Source organism: Oryctolagus cuniculus, chromosome 7 (genome assembly GCF_051225735.1).
Source record: "Oryctolagus cuniculus isolate XC-2025 breed Fujian yellow rabbit chromosome 7, ASM5122573v1, whole genome shotgun sequence".
Taxonomy (NCBI): domain Eukaryota; kingdom Metazoa; phylum Chordata; class Mammalia; order Lagomorpha; family Leporidae; genus Oryctolagus; species Oryctolagus cuniculus.
The window spans coordinates 148,345,040-148,368,391 of NC_142873.1; the positions used below are offsets into that span (position 1 = coordinate 148,345,040).

The following is a 23,352-nucleotide window of genomic DNA, read 5'->3' on the forward strand; positions in this document are numbered from 1 at the left end:
CCAGACTCGCCCTGTTCCTCCACCCCCCAGCTGCTTCTCTTGCAGAAACTTGCATATCATGTTTAACTCCTGCTCCCGTAGCCCCTCTCCCTAAGTCAGTAGTGAATATTAACTGCATAATTAGCCATCCAGTCATGCCCACACTACTTGCTAAATGCTTCACAAATCCGTCTACCTCACTCTCTCGACAGCCACCACTTATCACGCAACTCTGGCCAATTACTTTGCTTTTCTGATCCTTGGATTCCCCATCTGTAAGTGGGGGTAATTATATCTCCCTTACACAGCTGCAAAGATTAAATGAGATAATGGGGGCTCAGACTGTTAGCTGCAATTATCTAGACCACGGCTGGCTTCCGGAAATGACCTTCTAATGAGCCTCTTTCCTACTTTGATCCCCTTCACCCTTCAGTCTGTCCTCCCTTGCTGCAGCTGGAATGATCTTAGTGAGAGGCCCATCCCTTCACACCACTCTAATGTAAGACTCGAGGCCCTCAGCACGCAGTGAAACCGCTGTGTGGTTTGTGAGCAGCTCATCCCTGATCTGCCTCCTCACTTGGAGCTCTCTCCACTTCCCTGCGCTTGTAACACTTCAGCGGCATCTCTTTCTCTGCACTCTTCTGGTCTCAAACCCAACTGGTTCTAGGAATCCCTTCCTGATCCCACAAGACCAGTTCAATGTTCCTTTTCTGTCTTCCCTGGATTTATCAATCAAGGGACTTTATTCTTATTTTGTGATTGCCTGTTTCCTGTGTGTGTGTGTGTGTGTGAGAGAGAGAGAGAGAGAGATCTCCTCTATTAAACTTGGATATCCTGAAGAAGTTACTGAGCCTTGTTCACCCTCTAACAAATGTTTGAGCCAGAGTACCCAGGTGACAAATATTTCTGGGATAAATAAGGACTATGGCCGGCGCCGCAGCTCACTAGGCTAATCCTCTGCCTAGCGACGCCGGCACACGGGGTTCTAGTCCCGGTCGGGGCGCCGGATTCTGTCCCGGTTGCCCCTCTTCCAGGCCAGCTCTCTGCTATGGCCCGGGAGTGCAGTGGAGGATGGCCCAAGTGCTTGGGCCCTGCACCCCATGGGAGACCAGGAAAAAGACCAGGAAAAAGCACCTGGCTCCTGGCTCCTGCCATCGGATCAGCGCGGTGCGCCGGCCGCAGCGTGCCGGCCGCAGCGGCCATTGGAGAGTGAACCAACAGCAAAGGAAGACCTTTCTCTCTGTCTCTCTCTCTCACTGTCCACTCTGCCTGTCAAAATAAATAAATAAATAAATAAGGACTATGTATAAACCTTATTCCCTCCAGCAGGGCTAGCGACTTTATTTTTGACGTGTCACATTAAAAGAACTACAGAAATTGTGCCATCAGCACTTGGCCTTGTGCAAGAGGAAGCAAGCTCCTAGAGGTGATGTGGCCCATCTCAGACCCCCAAGGAAGACTGGAATGAAGACAGACTGGTCCCTGGCTGCTTCTGTACTTGATGATGAAATGCTCATCTTTAGAGGAACAGACTCTGAAACATGTCACAAGGCAGGTTTCCAATACAGGGAGCTTGGACCCTGCTCTGAGATCCTTTCTCTGGGTTTGGCTTTTGCTGAATCTCTGACTACTCCAGGGTCTATAAATGAGTGGTCATTAATATTTTTGGGAGAACCCAGATTCCTCTGAGAATATAGTGAAAATTTTTGGGTCATCTATTATTTTTAGATGAGTGTTGAGAGTTCTTTATATATTTTGGATACAAGTCCTTTAACAGATACACGATTTGAGGGGCTGGCATTGAGGTACAGCAGGTTAAGCCACTGCCACCATCCCAAATGAGCACTGCTTCGAGTCCTGGCTGTTCTACTTCAGATCTAGCTCCCTGCTAATGCACCTGGGAAAGCAGCGGATGATGGCTCAAGTGCGTAGGCCCTTGCCATGCCTGTGGGAGACCTGCATGGAGTTCCAGGCTCCTGGGTTTAACCTGCCCAGCCCCAGCCACCACGGTAGTTTGGGGGAGTGAACCAGTAGCTGGAAGATTTCTCTCTCTCTCCTTTTCAAATAAGTCTTTTTAAACAGATACATGATCTGAAAATACAGTGTTTCTCTTCTTCCAGTATTTACTGTGTCCTTCCAGTCTCTTAATAATAGTATCTTACAAAGAACAGAAGTTTTACGTTTTGGTGAAATTTATTTGAAAGGCAGATTGACACAGAGAGAGATGTATCTTTCAGCTGCTGGTTCACTCCTCAAATGGCCACAACATCTAGGTCTGGGCCAGGAGTTAAGCATTCCATTCTGGTCTCTAACATGAGTGGCAGGGATCCAAGCACTTGGGCCATCCCCCACTTCCTCCTAGGCACCTTAGCAGGAGGGTAGATTGGAAGTGGAGCAGCCAGGACTCAGCTGGCACTTAATATGGGATGCCAACATCATAAGCAGTGACTTAACCCATTACACCACAATGCTGACCCCAACTCCAGTTTCTGGTAAGATTTCTACCCAAGGTTTCTGAATCTACACATTGATGGCTCTTGAGGCATAAAACTTAAATCCTGGGTTTTCTGGAATGGGAGGAAGGAGTATGCTATGTGGACTTCACTCTTCATCTACATCTACCTTTTACTGCAGTTTATCCCAGGTGGTGCTGCTCAGATCAGGTGACAGCTGCCTCCTCGTCCTTGCTCTTTAGAAGGCTCTAATTCCACCCTCCTCCAGTTGTGCCTTCCTCCCTGGGGCCCACAGGATGTGCCCATGCAGAGTTCAACCTACCTGCACTTCTAGATTACAAACGAAGTATGCAGGACCTTGGACATCGTCTAGTCAGCCCGATTCCAAACCTCTTCCCCATTCTCTTAAAGGCAGACCAAGCTGTGTGTGGGTACCCCTAGGCTTTGGGGGATGGACAGAGCTTGGACCTGCAGGTTAGACTGCCCCACGTGTTGGTCTGAAGGGTCTCCTGGAATGGCACAGCGCTAGAACAGGACAAGAAGAGGGCAGGCCTCCGTCTGTAGTCCTGCTTCAGACCCGGTTCCAGGTACACCAGCAAACACTGCCTTGAGGGAGTTCTAGGAAGTCAACACCAATGACACGCTGATTTCTGAGGGGAGTGATTTGTTGAATTGATGAGTGAGCTCTTTATGGGACTAGAACACACAAAGAGGAGAAGTCTGGGGCAGGGATAAAGATATAAGTTAAATCATTTAACAAAAATATGTTGAGCCCCAGCTTACGTACCTAGTGTCAAGACTGAAATTGACACACATTCTGCCCCTGTTGAATTTATACTTTTGCGAAGGAGACAGTCAACAAAGACATATATAATGGTAGGTGGAAACAAGGGTACTGAAACAAAGGAGAGGGAACAGGGGTGCTCCTAGAGAGATGGTCGTGGAAAGCCTCTCTGTATGAGTCCTCAGGCTCTCTGGGGGAAGGATCCTAAGCACTTAATTTCCTGAAGAGCAGTGTAAAAGTCCTGAGGCAGCAGGGGTGTGGCTGGATCAAGTGATGGGGGACAAAAATCACTTTTGGAGACTGGTGGTTGAGTTTGAGGAAGTTGTCATATTTGGAGCCCCGGCCCAGAAGTGGTGCTGTAGATAAAGAAATGGGGATAGCTAGTATGGAAACAGCAGTAGCAATGAAGATGATGCAAGTAAATGAAATGGCCCTGATGGAGCATGAGAATGGTCAAGTACGGAGTCCTGGGAAGATCAACATGTAATGACGGGCAGAGGCGAGGATCCAGAGGGAAGCACTACAGAACACAAAGAAGCACAGGAGAGTCACAAGGTTCCACGTCCAAATGCAGCAAAATGCTTAGATTATTTGTTTATAGAGATACAGTATTATAAAACTTTTTTTTAAAGTATAAGGTATTTTTGTTATTAGTGATAATTAGCACTTGTCTCCTAATGGAAATGCTATATGCATTTTCAGTACGTACATGTTATATATTTAAATTTGGGGTATGGGGGTGGGTGTTATGGTGCAGCAGGTTAGGCTGCCACTTGGAAGGTAGGTACAGACTTGAGACCCGGCTCCTCTGCTTCTGATTCAGCTTCCTGCTAATGCTCCTGGGAAGGCAGTGGATCCCCGCCGCCTATGGGGGAGATGCAGATGGAATTCCTGGCTCCTGTCTTCAGCTTGCCCATCCCCAGCTGTTGATGCCATCTGAGTGGCCATTTAGGGAAGGAACCAGTGCATGGAAGATTGCCCGTCACTCTGCCGTTCAAATAAAAATAATACATCTTTCAAAAATATGGGAAATAACACTTAGAATTCTACTGGATTTTTAGGTAAAAGCGTACAGTAACACCTCCATAAAAAATTGTGATTTACATATTCCCTGCCCACCAATAGGGAACCTTAAAATAATTAGAACTCAATGGAGTTACACACTAGTCTCCTAGGATTTGATTTCTGGAATTTAGGTGACCTCCACTGCTGCTGCCTGTGCCTGTCTCTTTAAAATGGCTGTAGAGTTCCTCATCAGTGGCTGGGGACACAAGGTGCTGGCCATGGGTCCCCAGGGAATTCCACTGTTACTGAATAGAAGGATGTGGCCAAGGGTTTAGTGCTCTTAAATTGGATTTAACAATCCTAACTGCACTTAAAAGTTGATTCTTGCTTTCTTCAGTTTGGGGGACTGGGAATCTGGAAAGGAAAGTTCACATTGCAGTCTTGCTTTTGCTTTTTCTTTTTCAGTTTTTTTCCCCCATTATCCCTCAACACAATCCAAGGAGAACACAGAACTCATGGGGAAAAAAAAAAGGACAAAAAGAATTTCAAAATCTGAGACTACCAACATCAGATCTGGGAATATAGAAGCCTGAAAAAAAGGGAAGTTTAATCTTGGTTTTGGCTAATCTCTTCTGGCTGTGAACCATCATGATTAAGAGAATGGAATCTGGAGTGATACCAGAGTGTGACTCTCAGCTCTGACTTGGGCCTGAATTTCTTCATCTGCAAAAGGGACCTACCTTTTGGTACTTGCTCATGTATTGTGGTGAGCATTCATAGAAATAGCATGGTAAGTACTTAACAAATGTTAACTAGTATTATGAAGTCTAGATAGGGGTAGGGGTGTGTGTGTGTGTGTGTGTGTGTGTGTAATGAGAAGCAGACAGAGATCTCCCATCTGCTAGTTCACTCCTCAAATGCTTCAACAGTTGGCACTGGGCCTGGCTGAAGCTGGGAGCCATGAACTCAATCCTGGTCTCTCACTCACATGGATGGCAGGGACCCAACTACTTGAGCCATCATCATCGCTGCCTCCCAGGGTGTACATTAGCAGGAAGCTGGAGTCAGGAGGCAGAGCCAGGAATCAAACCTAGGCACTCTGATGTGGGACACGGGTATCACAACTCAAGTATAAACCGCTAGGCTAAATGCTCACCCCTCCCCCATAGGAGTATAATCTTTGTGTTTTCTTTTTTTAATTTATCCCAAAGACCTGATGTTTTCCAAAGCTGAGACCTTATAAGGCCACAGTTTTGTTCTCACAGGCAAAAGTCCTCCTTTCCAGGGGGCTATGATCCAAGACTCCTAGTGGATGCCTGAAATGGTAGATAATACCAAACACAATACAGACTATGTCTTTTCCTATACATACATAGCTATGATAAAGTTTAATTTATAAATGAAGCACAGTAAGAAGTTAACAACCAGGACTAATATAAAATAGAATAGTTATAAATATATACTATAATAAAGTTATTTAAAACTTAAGAATTATTTCTGTAAATTTCCATTTAATACTTTTGGAGTCTAGTTGACACTAAGGTGGGGGGCAAACTGTACTTTCATAGAACAAGTTCAAGTTACATTGGAGGCCAATTTGCAAACCATATCAGGAAAATGCTCTCTTATATCACAGCTGGTTTTTAAACCTAAATACTGTTTCTAACTTGTTTATCTGACTGACTATACTGACTTTCTGACTGGTAAAGCTATGTACCTCCTACAAGTAAAAAGATCTGTCAATGCTGAGTCTTGAATTGGAAAGTAGCTTGGTGAAGTGGCTTTGGAGTTACACAGACCTGTGTTTGAGTCTTAGTTCAGCCATGGCATGGCTTTGAGCACGTGTTTTAACCTCTCTAAGCCTTGTTTCCTCAATACAATGGGGTAATATTCTGTTTCTGGTTCCACGTAAGGATGAGCAACAGCATATGCACACATTCAACACACAGTAGGAGCGCCTATACATGGTAGAGATTTTTGTTTGCAATGATGTGCCACTAAACAGACATGTATTTCCTTTTCATTTTAAGACGGCTTTGATAAATATGAGAACTAGAAGAGAATTCAGTCTTCTTCCAAACAAAAAAGATGCTACAAGAAGAATGATAATGCAAATATGCAATCAGATCTCGGTAAGGCTACTATAAGCTGCTGCAGTCATCCACGCGATACTTTGTTGTTATTTTAAGCATAATCTTCGGAGGTACAAATAAAAGACAACAGGCTCAGGTAGATCTTGGCTGGCACGTCTCCATTGTGAAAAGTGCCTTAGGGGCCGCCGCCAGCTGTGGCGTAGTGGGTAAAGCCACTGCCTCCAGTGCTGGCATCCCACGTAGGCGCCAGTTCAAGTCCCAGCTGCTCCACTTTCGTCTAGCTCTCTGCTGTGACCTGGGAAAGCACTGAAAGACTGCCCAAGTGCTTGGGCCCCTGCACCTGCGTGGGAGACCCAGAAGAGGCTCCTGGCTCCTGGCTTTGGATCAGTGCAGCTCTGGCCGTTGCGGCCACCTGGGGGTTGAAGCAGTGAATGGAAGACCTCTCTCGCTCTCTGCCTCTCCTTCTCTCTGTGTGTAACTCTGACTTTAAAATAAATACATAGGGGCTGGCGCCGTGGCTCACTTGATTAATCCTCCACCTGCAGCGCCGGCATCCCATATGGGCACGGGGTTCTAGTCCCAGTTGCTACTCTTCCAGTCCAGCTCTCTGCTATGGCCTGGGAGTGCAGTGGAGGATGGCTCAGGTGCTTGGGCCCCTGTACCTGCATGGGAGACCAGGAGGAGGCGCCTGGCTCTAGGCTTTGGATTGGCGCAGTGCCGGCCGTGGTGGCCATTTGGGGAGTGAACCAATGGAAGGAAGACCTTTCTATCTGTCTCTCTCACTGTCTATAACTCTGCCTGTCAATAAATAAATAAATCTTTAAAAAATAGTTCCTTAAAATAACAAAAATTATTAAAAGTTTCATGTAGAAAATAAATAGTTCAATTTGACAATGGAAGGACTGAAGGTAGAACTGAAGTTATGAGTATAGCTGGGTAGAGAGCTCTTGGCGTCTAAATTTCAGCAGGAGTTGGATGGAATACCCTTCCCATCAACATTCTACACGGTGCTATTTCTTCACTCCTATTTCCTCGTTCCCTTCTCCCGGTTCGTCCCTTTTTAACAGTGTTTCTTTGCCTTTGTGCCTTTAAACTGTGGCTCTGATGACTTATCTCTGGGAGGCATTTTGAGGAGGCTGATGTAATCCTGTTTGAAGTTTGAAGAACAGACTAGATGTTTCTTTCAGCATTATGAAAGGGATAAGCCAGAGATTAATCTAAAGATCCTGTTAGAAGGTTTGGCAATTGTAAACATTCTCTGTTACTTCAGGCTGTAAGGAGTAAAAGTCAAAGCTTCAGTTTGAATATTCTCGTGCCCTGTAATTGTTGTAAGAACAAAACCATATTCCTGATTCACCAGCTCAGACCCCAGACTTGTTCTGTGACGGGGAAGGGTAGAGGAAGGGCCTCGTTGCATAGTGCTACCTAATTCCCAGAGCAGGGATACAGCTGCAGCTGCCCGTAACAACTCATTTTTATTATGTTTATACTAGTTCTCCTTTGTCAGCTAGAATGTAAACTCTTAGAGGACAGGGATTGTGTTTTATTCATTTTATACTCCCTAGTCTGAAAACAGTGATTTATATATAGACAGCATGCAATGAATATTTGTGGAATATTGAATTCATGTATACCTATAATTTTTTTGTTAAGCATACTTCCAAATTAAAAAAAATCAAGATATATGGTCTGGAAAGGTGGACTATATTATGAGAGTTAGGTCGAAGAATATTTGAAATACTGTCCCAGAACATAGTGGGTGATACAGTGTTTTAATTACAGCATCTAGCTTTAGGATTCCTACCTTGTAGTCCAGGGACTTAAAAGGAGTATCAGGGGTCCTAAAATAACATCTTTGCTTTCGCTAATGCCCAATCAAAATTTAGCCTTCCCCCATTGTGAATGTAGGCAACAAACCACAGTAGAATCAGCAAAATCTTTCCTTCTGTCATCAGTAGAAATCAAACATTTTTATACGTTATAGTTGTTATAGATGCCTCACAATATCCTCTCGTCATTTAGACCTGCTGCAAGATCTTGATATTTACTGTTAATAAAGATTACATTATAAATTTGTTTTAAAAAATCTGTTTGCTAATTGCAGTTCTATGTAAATTGTCTTTTGTAGTGCTCTGTATTTTATGCATCAAAAAACCAAAAAGAGATCCATAGCTTTAACCAGAATTCCAAACAGCACAAAACAGGTTAAGAACCCACGAGCTAGAGGTAATTTATGTGAAACTAACACAGTGTAAGCTTCAAGGTGCCTCAGCTCTACCATGCCCTCCCAAGACTCTGTTACCAACTTTGTACTTGGGCCCTTACTATCAGTATGTTACTCTGAGTTCTGTGAGCTTCACACTCCACACAAAACTTGGATCCACCAAGACTTAGCTGGCTACTGGGCGTACAGCAGGTGCCCAAGCTCATTCTGTGCTGCCGTAACAGAAAAACTGCGACTAAAAGTCACGAAAAACAGAGATTTCTTACAGTTCTGGAGGCTTGGAAGTCCAAAAACGAGGGGTGTATCTGATGAGGGCCTTTTCGCTGTGTCATCCCATGCGGAAAGGCAAAGGGAGAGCCCGAGCGCGAGCAGGAGGTCCTACTCAGGGCCTAACCCCTTTACAATTGGCATCAACCCATTCGCGAGGGTGGGGCCTCCCACGAGGCCCCGCCTCCCCACACTGGCGCTCGGGGTTCGGCGGCCAACACCTGCCGGGGGGGAGGGGGGCGCGTTCAAACCACGGCAGTAGTCTCGAGACTCGGATTCTGGTTCACAGGTCCTGAGAAACGGAACGATCCTCAGGCGTATCTGGAAATTCTGCAAAGCACTTCTGGACTTGGGGCGGGCAGGAAGGGCGGGCCCTACCCAGGCGCGGCTGGGCGAGCTCTGTGGGATGGGACAGCGCTGGGCTGAGCGAGGGGACCCAGTCAGCAGGGGTGAGAGGTGACGGGCAGCGTTAGGAGCCAGGCTGCTTTGGGAATCACTCTCTTTCCCCGCGCGGCCCTGTTCTGCACAGATCCGCCCTGTCATCAGCCCTAAGCGCTGTGGGAAAAAGGTCCTTGCTCTGGGGTCGCGCCCACCAACGCGATTTCCCTCCCAGCCCGAACCGCCACCCACAAGGTGCGGACACGAGCCAGGGAGGGAAAGCGGCAGTTTTCCACACGTTCCAAGGGATTTTTCTCCACAAAAGAATCCAGTAAGACGGCGAGCCAAACCATCCTTAGGTCGCCTTCCGACTAGGGCCGAAAGGACCTCGAGAGAGGCCCGAACGCGCGCCCAGGGGCGTGTCCGGGGCGAACGCCGGCCGTGCCGCCGGCGGCGCGACGGAGCGACCGAGGACTAAGGGCCCCGGCGGCCCCGGCGGCGCGGCGGGAGCGCCATGGCGGAGCGCGGCCGGCGCGGACCGCGGGGGGCGGGGCTCCGGGGGCGGCCACGCGGCGCGAGGCCTAGACATTCCGCCTCGCCTCGGCCGCAGACGAGGAGGGAGGAGCTTCGGCCACCCAGGGCCCGCTGCCCTGCAGCCTTGCCGCTACCAGGGGCTTCCACCACAGACCCCTTTGTGTGCCTGCCCCCGCCCCAGAGGGGCCCCAGCCAGCGGCGCTGAGTACCTTCATTGGTTCAACCGATAGCTTCATCGATTGGCTCTCGAGGCGTCCGGCGTGGTCCGCTTAGCCTCGCTACTATTGGTCGGCTGAGCTGCCAGTCCGGTCGCCTCGCGAGGTGATTGCCCAGCAGCTCAGAGTCCCTGGAAGCAGTTCCGGGAAACCCCGCGTGCTGCTGGGATCGCGTCTCTGTCCATGAGTGGGGGGAGGGGGTGGCGCGCGCGCCATTTCTAGTCGTTTTCAAAGCGCCTCGCGCTGATTCTCACGGGCCCGGCGGCCGGCCCCTACTCTGCCCTGGTGAGTCTCGCGCCGGCCCTTGGGGGGAGGGGCCGGGAGCCCCGATCCGACCCGACTCGGCCCGGTCCAGGCTCGGCGCCTTGTCCCCCCGTTTTCGTTCTCGCGCCGAGGCCCCGGGGTGGGGGTGGGGATGGGCTGGGGGTGGCTTCGGCCTCGTCCGGCCGCGCAGCTGTGGGCCTAGCCCCGCCGCGGCGCCTCCTCGCGCTAGCTCATCCTCCTCCCGCCCCTCGGGCCCCCTGTCCCGCGGGGCGGCCCGCCGGGCGCCCTCTGCTCGGCCTGCCGGCGCCGGCCGTGCTTTTCCCGCCTCCGCCCGCTCGCTCCATGCGGCCGGGCCCGGCGGAGAGGCTGCGACGCCCACGGCCCCATCGCCGCTCCGCGCGCGAGCCGCCGGGCTCGGGTCTCGGCCGGCCTCGGCGCGAGCGGGCCGTGCGGGGCCCCGGGACGGGCCTGACGGGGTGCGGAGCCCGGGGCTACCTGAGAACGGGAGAAAACTTTTGTGTGAGCGAAGCCGAGAGGCCGATTTCTGTGGGAAGCCTCCCTCCCCTCCCCCACTCTGCATGTTTCGAGCCGAGATTTGAAGGAAAAAATGACTACTAGAGGCCGTGAAACTTAGGCTTCCCGCGGCGCCCGACGTGGTTCATTCTAAGAATGTCCCCGGCGCCCCGAACGGGGAAGGCGATTCTTTCTCTTCTGCGGCAGCGACCGCCTTGCCAGAGCCGGGAAATGGAAGCCGAGGGGTTCTTGAAAGGCTCGGTCCTTGCGTGCTGAACCTGTGTGAGATTTCTGCTGTCCTCGGGAGACTGGATTTGTGGCTCCCGAGTCAGTCGTAGGGCCAGGGCTTGACGCTCCCGGGCCGTGACATAACCGTTAGTTTTCATTTCGTCGGTTCTTCTCGAGCCCGTCTCTTAACGTGGAGAATTTATTTGCACAGAAATGTGCAGAAAAAGAAAGGCAGGCAGGAGCTAGCGCTGGCTTCCCGAATCTCCCAGCAGCCCTTTTAAAATCTTAATGAGATTTTTTTTTTTTTTTTTTTTTTTTACTTTTTGCAAAAATGCTCAAGATCAAATGACTGCAGTCACGTTAGTCTATTTGCTGCATCCAGAAATATGGTTTGGCTGTGTGGCATCGAGTTCAATGGACATGAGTTTTAAATGGTCTCGTATGACACGAACGTCTTTGTATTTGGCTTGAGACATTTTTCCTTGATCTGAAGATTTTTCTGGACTCTAATTAATTATCTTTTTTTGTTCTTAAAGTTTTACAAACTGTTTCTGACTTTTAACCAATTTCAATATCAACTTGTGGAGCCTTTGCAGTGAAATGGTAGTCATAAATATTTGTCTGTGCTTAATACAGATGTCTTTTTGCTTTACACCTGTTTAAAAAAACACCTTAGTACTTGTTCATTGAACTTTTCTGTTAAAAATTTGCCTGTTTCCTGTGACTAATAGTATTCCCATTAGTAGTGTAATGCTGTCAGGGTCTTATGATACCGAGAACTTCTGATGATCTTACCACAGTGTTTGGGGATGGGGCAGCATGGAATAAAAGAACTATTAGTAACACAGATTTCGGATCCTAGTGTGCATCTTCGTAGAAGTAGGTTGTGTTAATCAGCAAGCGTATTCATTTCATACAATATAGTTTCTTGATCAAAAGTTGCAGTTTCAAATGTTTATGGTTTTGCTAGTTCATCAGAATTTGCTGCTTGCCTTGAGAAACACTCATCTGCTCAGCATTTAGCCAGTATGTGTCTGTATAGACATGAGAAGACTGTCAAGTCTTAATAATGTTTTGTGATCATGAGAAACCGTGTTATTGTGTATCTCATTTTCAGAGCAACACTTTATGCATTTTCTTTTCTTCCTACTCTATCACTCCTTCCCTTCTTGGTCTTCCTCCCTCTTTCATTAACTTCAACTAAATGTCAGTGGAAAATGAAAAGTTGCTTAAAGCCAGAAAACTGCGCCTGGTGCATTTTCACAGTGTCTGATGAGCAGTCTGGAAGTGTGGTTTATCTGATGGGTCTTAGTGCTTTTTAGGTGACTTGCATTTTCTTTATAGCCGACTAGGTATCTTGAATTTTATCAAAAGTAGGCTTTTTCTTGAGATCCACCTTCATGTCTTTTATTTCAGTATGTGTTGCAATATCTTTATTCTGCTGCCTGTTATCTTCCAGCACATTGTAATGTCACCTCAGACAAATGTATGTTAATCCCCTAGCTTTTAAGACAGTGTAGAGACTGGCCTTGTATCTTATTATTCTTTTCAGGAAATTGGTCCATTTCAGCATTAGATACAGGCCGAACATACAAAATGATTTTTGGTAGGGTAGTCTGTGATACCTGACCAAGTTTGTCCTAATTAGGTAATGTTTGTTGAAATTATGTGGGTAAGGTTAGTTGGCCATTCTTCGATGTTTTTGTATCTTTATTTTACTGACGTGAAAAATTCAACATGTACTCATGCTTTTTTTTTTTTTATTGAGAAGCAACCTCAACTGTAGCTCACTATTTTATGTGGACTTAAAACAATTGTTTAGCTCTTAAAATTGGTCATTTTTTCTTTTAAATCTGTGAATGGGAGTAGCAAATTAATCTTAGAACAAAAATCATTGTCAAAGTTGTGTTTTTTATTTTTGTTTTAAGTGAGACGGAGAAAACCCAAACCATCAGCACGTTGAACTAGAGACAATAGTGCACTTATTCCACACTATACTGTATTTGAAGCAGAGCTAGGAAAATTTGAGTCTTTAAACTTAATTAAATGGCCTGTGGGTGTTCATTCTGCTTTTAAACAAAACTTAAAAACTGTATAAGAATGGAGAGCTGAGGGGCTTTTAGGATTTTGTGGTGATTTGTTGATCTGCTCACCAGGGCACAGCAGCTGCTTTTGTTAATCAGCTATTCTACCTTCAGTAAATTAAAGCCTTTACTTGACCGAGTGTACATGAAGTTCCTTAAACGTCTAATGCTTCCATGTACATTGTCTGTAGTTTTTACACAATTATTATTGCAAATTTAGGTCAGATGCATCACAAAAGGCATAAAGTATTATTTTGATAGAGGTTATTAGCAGCATGTATACAAATTAGTTTAGATAAATCATGCATTGTCCTACAAACTAGTTATTTCTGGCTTAATGTAATATAGCTCCTGAATTTTTTCCAGCAGCATAATAAAATGGCTAATCAGGTGAATGGTAATGCGGTACAGTTAAAAGAAGAGGAAGAGCCAATGGATACTTCCAGTGTAACTCACACAGAACACTACAAGACACTGATAGAGGCAGGCCTCCCACAGAAGGTGGCAGAAAGACTTGATGAAATATTTCAGACAGGTATAATATGCATTTCTTGTTTCTGACTGGTTATGAAAGTGAGGGCAAACCACTTTGAATTTTACAGATTTTTTAAGGTTAAATAATACTTATTGTTTCTGATCTGTGTAGAGCTGAATGTTTGTTACTTTGCCTTCACTGAGGGCATATTGGGTTTCACTTTGATATTATTTTGAAGCCTTCTTCAACTATGCAGTCTTAGTTGTTTCAGAACAGTACATCAATTTGAGATTTATCGCCAATGAAAATTATGTTTCAGCACACCAAATTTTGTATTTTTTTTCTTAATCTAAATCAGTCATCATTTTGCTTTTACTTTTCTACTTTTAGCTTCTTAAAGTGATTGTTAAATCAGCTTAGGTCTGATTAGGTGGTGTAATAAGAGGAATAGTTAGAATATATTGTCTGAAACGATAATAAATGTTAGACTCTTGGAGAGGTTGTGGCCTGTCTTGTTTCTAATAGACAGAAATCCACATCTCTCTGTAATTTGGAATTGTTTGGTTTTGTTAACAGCTGCTTTTAAAAAAAAAATCCAGAAGTCTCATGGTTATGTGCTTAAGCAAATTTGAACATCTTAATATGGCTGGTTGTGAGTGGTTTGAAGTTTTAAAGAGGGAGAGAAATATTTACCCTTAGGGAGCATTGTTCATAAATAAATGTGTCCTCCTCCTTTGGGGCCATAGATGGAAACTTTTCTTCCTCTGTGTTTTGTGTGCCTATCTAGATTCTGTGAGAGAGAGAGAGAGAGAATTGTTCACTCACAAGTGTGTCTTAAGTACAGTAGTAACAAACAGATGCTTTTTTGTTCTTAAAACTTTTTTTTTTTTTTTTTAATCAGGGAAGCTCAGGATAATTTTAGGCACTAGAATGACTTATAAAAGTGACTCCTGGATGATGGTCCCATTTGAACATCAGTCCTCAGGAACTTTCTGTGACACTCTGTCAAAGAGAATTGGCAGTGTTCTGCTTAGAGATGCTCTTTTGTAGAGTGTTTCGTTATGGATAAGAGGCGAATGGTTTGGGTAAAGGTTTGGGTAAAGGCTTGGATTGACAAAATGGATTGATGGGTTTCTTGAGTTGTGGCTTTGGGTGGTGGTATGAAATATTCAAGTAAGGAACCTCCAGTTATTTAGGCATGCTCATTTTGAGCTTTTAAGACAAATCATGACAACATTTGTTAAAGTAACTTTGCAAGTGGCATTACATTTATTTAAAATTTATTTGCTGTGTGGAATAAAGTTCTTTTTCGCTTTACTAAAATGGAGTCACTTTTGATGTTAGTTCATATGGACTTGGGGGTTTTAATTTGTTAAATATTTCTATTTTCCATTGGATCAATTCTGAAACATTCCTTACATATACATACTGAAATTAAAGACAAATTTTGTTAAACTTAGTAGATGTTGTGTGTGCTCCGTATTTAGAATGCAGTGCGTGTATTTTCTGTATAGTCGACTTGTAGGCCTTCATTGCCATTTGGAAAAGATTGTCATTTATTGACAGTCTGTTGTGAACGCCACAGCATCTTTTAAATCTCATCTTGTTATCTCAGAACAAAGAATGGCTTAATAAATGACTTTCAGAATTGATTAATCAAGCTGCACTTGCAGTTGTAGAAGAGTTTGAAATTATGCCTTTCCACATTCTGACTGCAGCAAAGTAGATGCTCAGATAAACAAACGCATTTCGGTTTATCTTTGGTACTAAAAAGGAGAAGTCTTTGATACTTTTTGGAGAGTGGAAAGAATTAGTAAATAAAATTGGTTCTCATGTGTTCCCCTACCTCCTATGTGGATAATAACTTTTAACAATCTAGAATTTGAAGGTTTATCCTTGGTAAATATAGCGTATTCTTGCCACTCTGATATAAATCAGAACTTGTTATATGAATGCTTAGTTTTTCATATATCAGGTTGAATTTTCAAGAATCTCACATTTGGGGAGTTGGAAATGGGTATCAGAGTTGTTATTATTTTTTAATGGATGTGGGGATTGAAATGAATGATTATGGCTGTTGACATTTTATCTTTTGTAGTCAACCATTCTATAAAGTATTTATATATCTACATATATGCATAATAAATGAAAATGTAGTTTATTAGTGATAGTATTGAATAACAATTTTTGACTAAATGTCACTCAGCAGTTTAGGTTACCCCTTTTGTGGCAATAATGTCACTTCTTTTCAATTTCATTTTTAGGATTGGTAGCTTATGTCGATCTTGATGAAAGAGCAATTGATGCTCTCAGGGAATTTAATGAAGAAGGAGCTCTGTCTGTACTGCAACAGTTCAAGGAAAGTGACTTATCACATGTTCAGGTAAGGCCGTTACTCAGAAATACCTTTGAAGGATAAGTGATCTGAATTTATTTTACTATTACAGTGATTTTTTTTCTCTTGTTTTGGAAAGTTTTTTTTATTATGACTATTTCTGCCTTTTTTTTTTTTTTAAAGAGTAGTTTAAAGGAAAAAAGATCTGCTTGTGGCTAAGAGCTTCAGAAGCACAAATAAAAAGCAAGAGTCTCCCCTTACCCCTTGTGCAGTAAGTTATATTAAAAACTTAAAGTCAGGGTTTGATGATTGTTACTGTTGGATTTTTGCATGTGTAAATTACTCAGATTTTTAACATTTTTGGGTTACCTGATCCTGTTTTATTATCTTGGAGAGAGCTAATATAGATGGAGGAATAGTTTTAGCTATCTGGCACAGATAGTATAGATTCAGTTAAATACCAGCAAATGGAAGACTGTTTGCCCAGTGCTCCCTGAGGAAGGTAAGCTCCCTGAGGTCTAGCCTGTCTTACTATTCTCTGCTCTAGTCTCACACAATTCAGCAAATGTTTGTTGAATGAGTAAATATTTTGTTAAAATTCTGCCAATCTTCTGAAATGTAAATTTATATATTTGATTATTTCTGGTGATTCTTTTTATTGAATTACTTGTCTGTTCTAGAACAAAAGTGCTTTTTTATGTGGAGTTATGAAGACCTACAGGCAAAGAGAGAAACAGGGGAGCAAGGTGCAAGAGTCCACAAAGGGACCTGATGAAGCAAAAATCAAGGTAAAACTTGACTGAGAATTATAATGAAGTTAAATTTAATTTAATGATGACTTCAAGTGCTTCTTTGCATTTCTTCTCAAAATAGTGGTTTGTTTTTTTTTTTTTTAAGATTTATTTGTTTATTTGAAAGGCAGAGTTACAGAGAGAGGAAGAGACAGAGAGATCCTCCATCTGCTGGTTCACTCCCCATATGGCCACCACAGTCAGGATTGGGCTGATCCAAACCCAGAAGCTTCCTCCTGGTCTCCCACATGGGTGCGGGAGCCAAGCATTTGTGCCATCCTCCACTGCTTTCCCAGGCATGTTAGGATCACAAGCGGAGCAGACAGGACTGGCGCCCTTAAGAGAAGTAGGTGGCAGCTTTGCCTGCTATGTCACAGCAGTGCCCCCTCAAAACAGTTTTTATAGTTCCTTAGTTTTGTTTTAAACTAGTGTTAGAGAGGAGACTCTAAGGGAATTTACATAAAGAGAATTATTTGGGTGGAAGGTATACACATGTATGTGTGACAAAGCCTTCATTCTGACGCTGCCACATTGCTGGTTCTGGAAATGAATGACATGTGCTTGCTATTGCTTCTTATAGCAGTTTCTCGGATTGATCCAACAATGTCTCTTGGTTCAGTTTCTTTCCAGGCACTTTGTTCTTTTCTGTTGGTGAGGAGCTGTTATAACTGCTTTTCTCCTTTTGAGGTTTTTCGTTTGTTTGTTTGTTTGTTTGTTTTTAAGATTTATTTATTTATTTGAGAGGCAGAGTTACAGAGGGTCAGAGGCAGAGAGAAAGGTTTTCCATCCGCTCTTTCACTCCTCAAATGGCTACAACAGCCTGAACTGGGCTGATCTGAAGCCAGGAGCCAGGAGCTTCTTCTGGTTCTCCCATGTGGGTGCTGGGCCCAAGGACTTGGGCCATCTTCTGCTGCTTTCCCAGGGCCATAGCAGTGCCCATATGGGATGTTGGCATTGCAGGTGGCCACTTTACCCACCACAGCTCACCTCCTTTTGCATTTTTAGCTGCCTCACTTTATTTGTAAAATGGGAATAGTGTTAGTACTACCTCATAGAGTTACTGTGAGGGTTAGATGTAAAAGGGACTATATTTAACTATGGACCATTATTATTATTACCATTTTTATTATTTAGATTGAGACTGGTGGACTTCATTCCCTAGTTAAATGGATGTTAATGACTTGCTGCAGTGATAGACTTTTTAAATTTGAAATAGTTATTTAATATTGGAAGTTGTTTATATGGGTGGCTTATATTTTAGACAGGCTATATTACTTACAGTTACTGTCATATAACTGCCTTCTTATAGAGACCCTTTGTACCTATTTTTTCCTTATTTGTCAATGATGTAAGATTATAAGGTTTTTAAATTATTAAATGTGAAAATTCTTGAGGTAATAGCCTATTAAAAGAAAAATCAGAACTTATTACTGTTCATTGAATAGGCCTATATTTTGTTTCCCTAAAACTGAATCTATGCTCTAGATAAGGCATTTTTATAGATGTAATGTATATGTATGTATGTATATATAGAGCATATTATTCAAATCATGCATAGTATGTCTGATTTTACATTACATGAATTTTTATGTTTAAAAATGGAGAGCTGTGTTTGAATCAAAGGTAGAAGAATGGAGGGCCTACGGCATGCATCCCTGTGGAATCTTGATGTGCACTGAAATTCATGATATCTAAAAACTCTTGTTGCTTTGACATTGTAATTTTAAGTACCTGAAGTGTAAAATTCTCCTCTTTCTTGTAGATTGCCTTTCTGTGTTTGCTCATGTGTCTTCCATAAGCCTTTCATATAATGTTGCATCATTTGTGACATAACATAAGCTTTTTGAGGACGAGGACATTTTCTTCTTTTCTGTGATTGTTTTAATATCTAATACAATGTTTTGGGGGAAGGTTGGCATTCAGGAAACAAGGTGTTATTGGTTTGAAACATGAATATATTCATTTGTTGGTTGCCAGGTATTTTGAGTCATACTATGTGAGATTGTCTAGTTCGCATGGAGTAGCATGATTATGAAACAAATACAAGATCAAGCAAAATAGAGGCTAAATTCAGGAATTTAGAGTGTGATAAGAGTCAATAGTAACAAGTAGGGAGATGGATTTGAGTGATAGGAAATGAGAAGAATCAGAGGTTAGGGCTTCTGATTTTTATTTTTTATTTTTTTTTAAGATTTATTTATTTGGAAGGCAGAATTACAGAGAGAGGAGAGACATGCACTGGTTCATTCCCCAGAAGGCCTCAATGGCCAGGGCTGGGCCAAGCTGAAAGTAGGAGCCTGGAACTCCATCTGCGTCTCCCACATGGGAGTCAGGGGCCCCAGGACTTGGGCCATCTTCCACTGCTTTTCCAGGCATATTAGCAGAGGGCTAGATTGGAAGTGGAACAACTGAGACTTGAACCAGTGCCCATGTGAGATGCTGATTTCGCAGGTGGCAGCTTAACCCACTGGACCACAATGCCAGCCCTGTACTACTGATTTTTTTTTTTAAGGGTAGAGGACGTCTTATTTAAAAAAAAAATCACCTGTGGAAATAAGTATAAAGCCAATAAGAGATGAAAGCAGTCTAATTGAGGTATAAGGAATAAAAGATGAGGAATACCATGTTACCTGAGTACAAATAAGTAGAGTGGGTCAGTTTATGCATAATTTTTAACTATCTTTGTTCATTTTTCCCTGTTCTCATTTACAAAAAAAAAAGTGGTATGTGCTTGGAGCTTTAGTTAGCCTATAACGTTTCTCATTAAATGTATGGAAAGGAACAGTAAAATACAGTAAGAGAGGAACCATGGTGACTTTTATTTTTTTTGGAGGAGTGATCTTTAGAAAACATCTATGTATTAATTAGTGTGTGTCTGTGGTTATCTCTAGGCCTTACTTGAAAGGACTGGTTATACCCTAGATGTGACCACAGGACAGAGGAAGTATGGTGGTCCTCCGCCAGACAGTGTGTACTCTGGTGTGCAGCCTGGGATTGGAACAGAGGTAAGTGTTCTCTAGTTCTTTGCCAAAATTTTGCAATTTATAAACTGTCTACTGTACGATGGGGGAAATACTTGATTGCTTTTGAAGTTAGCTATTATTATACATCTTTTTGCTGATTTTATACATATTTAACAGTCATCTTGGGCAAGGATAATCTTGTGACTAGTAGATAACCAAACACCTTAAAAGGAATATGGAGGAACTGGTGTGGGTAAAGCCACTGCTTGCAATTCCAGCATCCCATATGGCACCAGTGTGTGTCCTGGGTGCTCCACTTCTGATCCAACTCCATGCTGATGGCTTGGGAAAGAAGGGCAGCAGAAGATGGCCTGGGTGTTTGGGTCCCTGGTACACCCACACGGTGAGACCTGGATGAAGCTCCTGTCTGCTGATTTGGCCTGGCTCAGCCCTGTCATTGCAGCCATCTGGGAGTTTTGTGGGCCTTCTGCAACCTATGGGTTGGCCATTCCCCACCACTAATTTACTGAGAGACATTATAGGTGGTAGTGGGTTGCACAAGGGAAGGATGTGGAATCAGAAAAGATTGGTCCATACTTGAACAATGAAGAACTTCGTTCTTGATCTGTCTCTGCCTATGGGTTTCTCCTTGTGCTTTTAATGTTCCTCTGTTCTAATACTTCCAATGGAGAAAACTGCCAAAAAGTAACCTCTGTTATGGCAAGGATCTTTTCTGAGTTGATTATATTTAGTTTCCAACATAATGCCAGGAACATGGTAGGTAAACAGTATTTAATGAATGATTTATTATGATCTTTTTCTTTGAATACTGAAATTGTGGGCTTCCTTATAACAGAAGATTTAAACTGTATAAAATGATAATTTTAAAGGATTTTCATTAATAGAACAGGCAGTAGCTTCTTTAGATGATGATGTCAGTTCAGTTTTAGGAGGTATTAGATATTTACTAGAGTTAAATATTTAGGAAGTCTTATTAGATAGTTTGAGTTCTAAGAAATCTTAAATTTACTCAGGCTGCCATCTGAGTAACTTTAAATGAAACAATGCCTCATCAAGATTGTTAAGAATGTCATGCTCTTAAAAGCCAAAAGTTAATTTTCAAGTAAGTAAAAAATATTATTTCTGGTTTGTAAATGGGTAAGCAAAGATGGCAGCATTTGCAACAGAACTCTTTAGTTCTATGTCAGAACCAATTCTGGTTTTTCTTTGTGTAGAATGGTCATTGGTCTTTATTTTATGACATTAGTAATTTAATATTCTATTTCTATTTTTTTTAATTTTTGACAGGCAGAGTGGGCAGTGAGAGAGAGAGAGACAGAGAGAAAGGTCTTCCTTTTGCCGTTGGATCACCCTCCAATGGCTGCCGCGGCCGGCGCACCGTGCTGATCCGAAGCCAGGAGCCAGGCGCTTCTCCTGGTCTCCCATGGGGTGCAGGGCCCAAGGACTTGGGCCATCCTCCACTGCACTCCCTGGCCACAGCAGAGAGCTGGCCTGGAAGAGGGGCAACCGGGACAGAATCCGGCCTATTCTATTTCTTAATATTTAACATTATTAAAAGGAACTCAAGGCCGGCGCCGCAGCTCACTAGGCTAATCCTCCACCTAGCGGCGCCAGCACACCGGGTTCTAGTCCCGGCCGGGGCGCCGGATTCTGTCCCGGTTGCCCCTCTTCCAGGCCAGCTCTCTGCTGTGGCCAGGGAGTGCAGTGGAGGATGGCCCAAGTCCTTGGGCCCTGCACCCCATGGGAGACCAGGAGAAGCGCCTGGCTCCTGGTTTCGGATCAGCACGGTGCGCCGGCCGCGGCGGCCATTGGAGGGTGATCCAACGGCAAAAGGAAGACCTTTCTCTCTGTCTCTCTCTCTCTCACTGTCCACTCTGCCTGTCAAAATAAAAAGGAACTCAAAGCATTTTTTTTTTATTGATATCTGAATCATCTGCATATGGTTATTTTGGGGTATTGTGGCAAAGAAGACTAAGCTTAATAATCTTAGGATGCCCATATCCCATATCTGAGTGCCTAGGGTTGAGTCCCACCTCTGCTGTGAACAACTTCTTACAAATGACATCCTGGGAAGGCAACACTGTCCCTGCCTCCCATATGGGAGACCTAGATGGCGTTCCTGGGTCCTGGCTTCAGTATGGCTCTTGGAGCCATTTGGGGAGTAAACTAGTGAAAGATTGTATGGGGGCTCGCCCTGTGGCACAGCGGGTAAACCTGCTGCCTGTGGTGCTGGCATCCCATCTGAGTACTGGTTCGAGTTCCAGCTGCTCCGTTTCCCATCCAGCTCTCTGCTGTGGCCTGAGAAAGCACTGGAAGATAGCCCAAGTCATTGGGCCCCTGCACCCATGTGGGAGACCTGGAAGAGGCTCCTAGCTCCTGGTTATGGATCGGCACAGCTCCTGCCGTTGTGGCCACCTGGGGAGTGAACCAGCGGATGGAAGATAACTCTTTCTCTCTCTGCCTCTCCTCCTCTCTCTGTGTAACTCTGACTTTCAAATAAATAAATGAATGGATAAATAAATAAAACTTTAAAATATTATATTACTTAATGTTATACAAGTGTTGATAGCATTGGAATTGGGACTCTGAGCCCATCTAGGATTTTTCCAGAAGCAAATGTGATTAATGTGGGATATAAATGAATACTGTTTTGGCCTTCTCATTCTCTCATTAACAGCTTCCCCTATCCTCTTAGATGTTTTTCTGCCATGAATCCTTTCAAATTTACATTTATATATTCTATATTTAAAAAAATTTATTTGAAAGCAGAGACAGATTGTCCATCTGCCCACAGATGTCCCCAACAGCGAACTGTGCCAAGCCAAATCCCAGAACTCAGTTTGGGTTTCCTAGATGGGTAGCAGGAACCCAACTACTTGAGCCATCACTTGCTGTCTCCCAGGGTACGTATTTAGCAGGAAGCCAGAATTAGAAGCAGAGTTGGGACGCATATCCAGGCACTGTGATATGGGAGGTGGGCATCCCAAGAGATATCTTCACTGTCCTTTATTTTATATACTTCTATCTAGAACAATGTGGAAACATGGTTCAGCTTTCTTATTTGAATGCCTACAGCATTTTTTCTTAAAGATTTATTTATTTACTTGAATTATACAGAGAGAAGGAGTGGCAGAGAGAGAGGTCTTCCATCTGCTAGTTCACTCCCAGTTGGCCACAACGGCTGGAACTGCACCAATCCGTAGCCAGCAGCCAGGAACTTTTTCTGGGTTTCCAATGCGGGTGCAAGGGCCTAAGGACTTAGGCTATCTTCTACTGCTTTCCCGGGCCATAGCGGAGTGGATCAGAAGAGGAGCAGCTGGGACTCAAACCATTGCCCATATGGGATGCTGGCACTGCAGGCAACAGCTTTATCTGCTATACCAGAGTGCTGGCCCCAGCATTTTTTTTTTTTAATGATTCTAAATTTTGTTCTTAGCATCAGGATTTTTTTTCTCACCATAAACCCCCATATAAAATAAATAGATTTAAAAGTGGAGTTACTCTGCCTTGTAGCCTATTGCACCTCCAAGAGGGAAACACAGTTCGAGAGCAGTTACCCAATAGTATATTAAGAAGCATATTAGTATTTTTCAGTTATTTATAAGAATCAACATACTTTTATGTTCTTCATAGTGCCAGATAACAGCCTGGTGCAAAATTAGTTAGTTAATAATAACATTTCATAATAATTTATAGACGTGAACTTTTTTTTTTTTTAATGACTTATTTATTTATTTGAAAGAGTT

The 23,352-nt window shown here is 43.6% G+C and overlaps 1 protein-coding gene and 2 long non-coding RNA genes across 10 annotated transcripts in view; 2 read left to right on the forward strand and 1 right to left on the reverse strand.

Moving 5' to 3' along the window:
• The window catches only part of LOC138850714 (uncharacterized), a 49,387-nt gene extending 40,397 nt beyond the window's left edge, over positions 1–8,990 (reverse strand). For 2 of the 3 annotated variants that reach the window (XR_011390857.2, XR_016211242.1), the window contains exon 1: positions 8,805–8,990. This is a non-coding gene — a long non-coding RNA (uncharacterized LOC138850714). Of the gene's footprint in view, positions 1–3,772; positions 4,204–8,804 lie in introns of those variants that run through there. The other variant, XR_016211241.1, reaches the window with a different exon arrangement.
• On the forward strand, positions 4,202–8,400 carry LOC138850715 (uncharacterized). Its single transcript, XR_011390858.2, has 2 exons — positions 4,202–5,011; positions 6,252–8,400. It is a non-coding gene; the product is annotated as an uncharacterized LOC138850715 (long non-coding RNA).
• Positions 8,991–10,105: 1,115 nt separating the features above from the next.
• Positions 10,106–23,352, forward strand: part of HNRNPR (heterogeneous nuclear ribonucleoprotein R) — a 35,388-nt gene continuing 22,141 nt past the window's right edge. For 2 of the 6 annotated variants that reach the window (XM_070079106.2, XM_051857968.3), the window contains exons 1-5: positions 10,106–10,217; positions 13,388–13,556; positions 15,761–15,879; positions 16,512–16,619; positions 19,514–19,627. In XM_070079106.2, coding sequence (XP_069935207.1) covers positions 13,400–13,556; positions 15,761–15,879; positions 16,512–16,619; positions 19,514–19,627 — 498 coding nt within the window. In that variant the 5' untranslated portion in view covers positions 10,106–10,217; positions 13,388–13,399. The remainder of the gene's footprint in view (positions 10,218–13,387; positions 13,557–15,760; positions 15,880–16,511; positions 16,620–19,513; positions 19,628–23,352) is intronic. The other 4 variants (XM_070079105.2, XM_051857970.3, XM_051857972.3 and 1 more) reach the window with 2 other exon arrangements.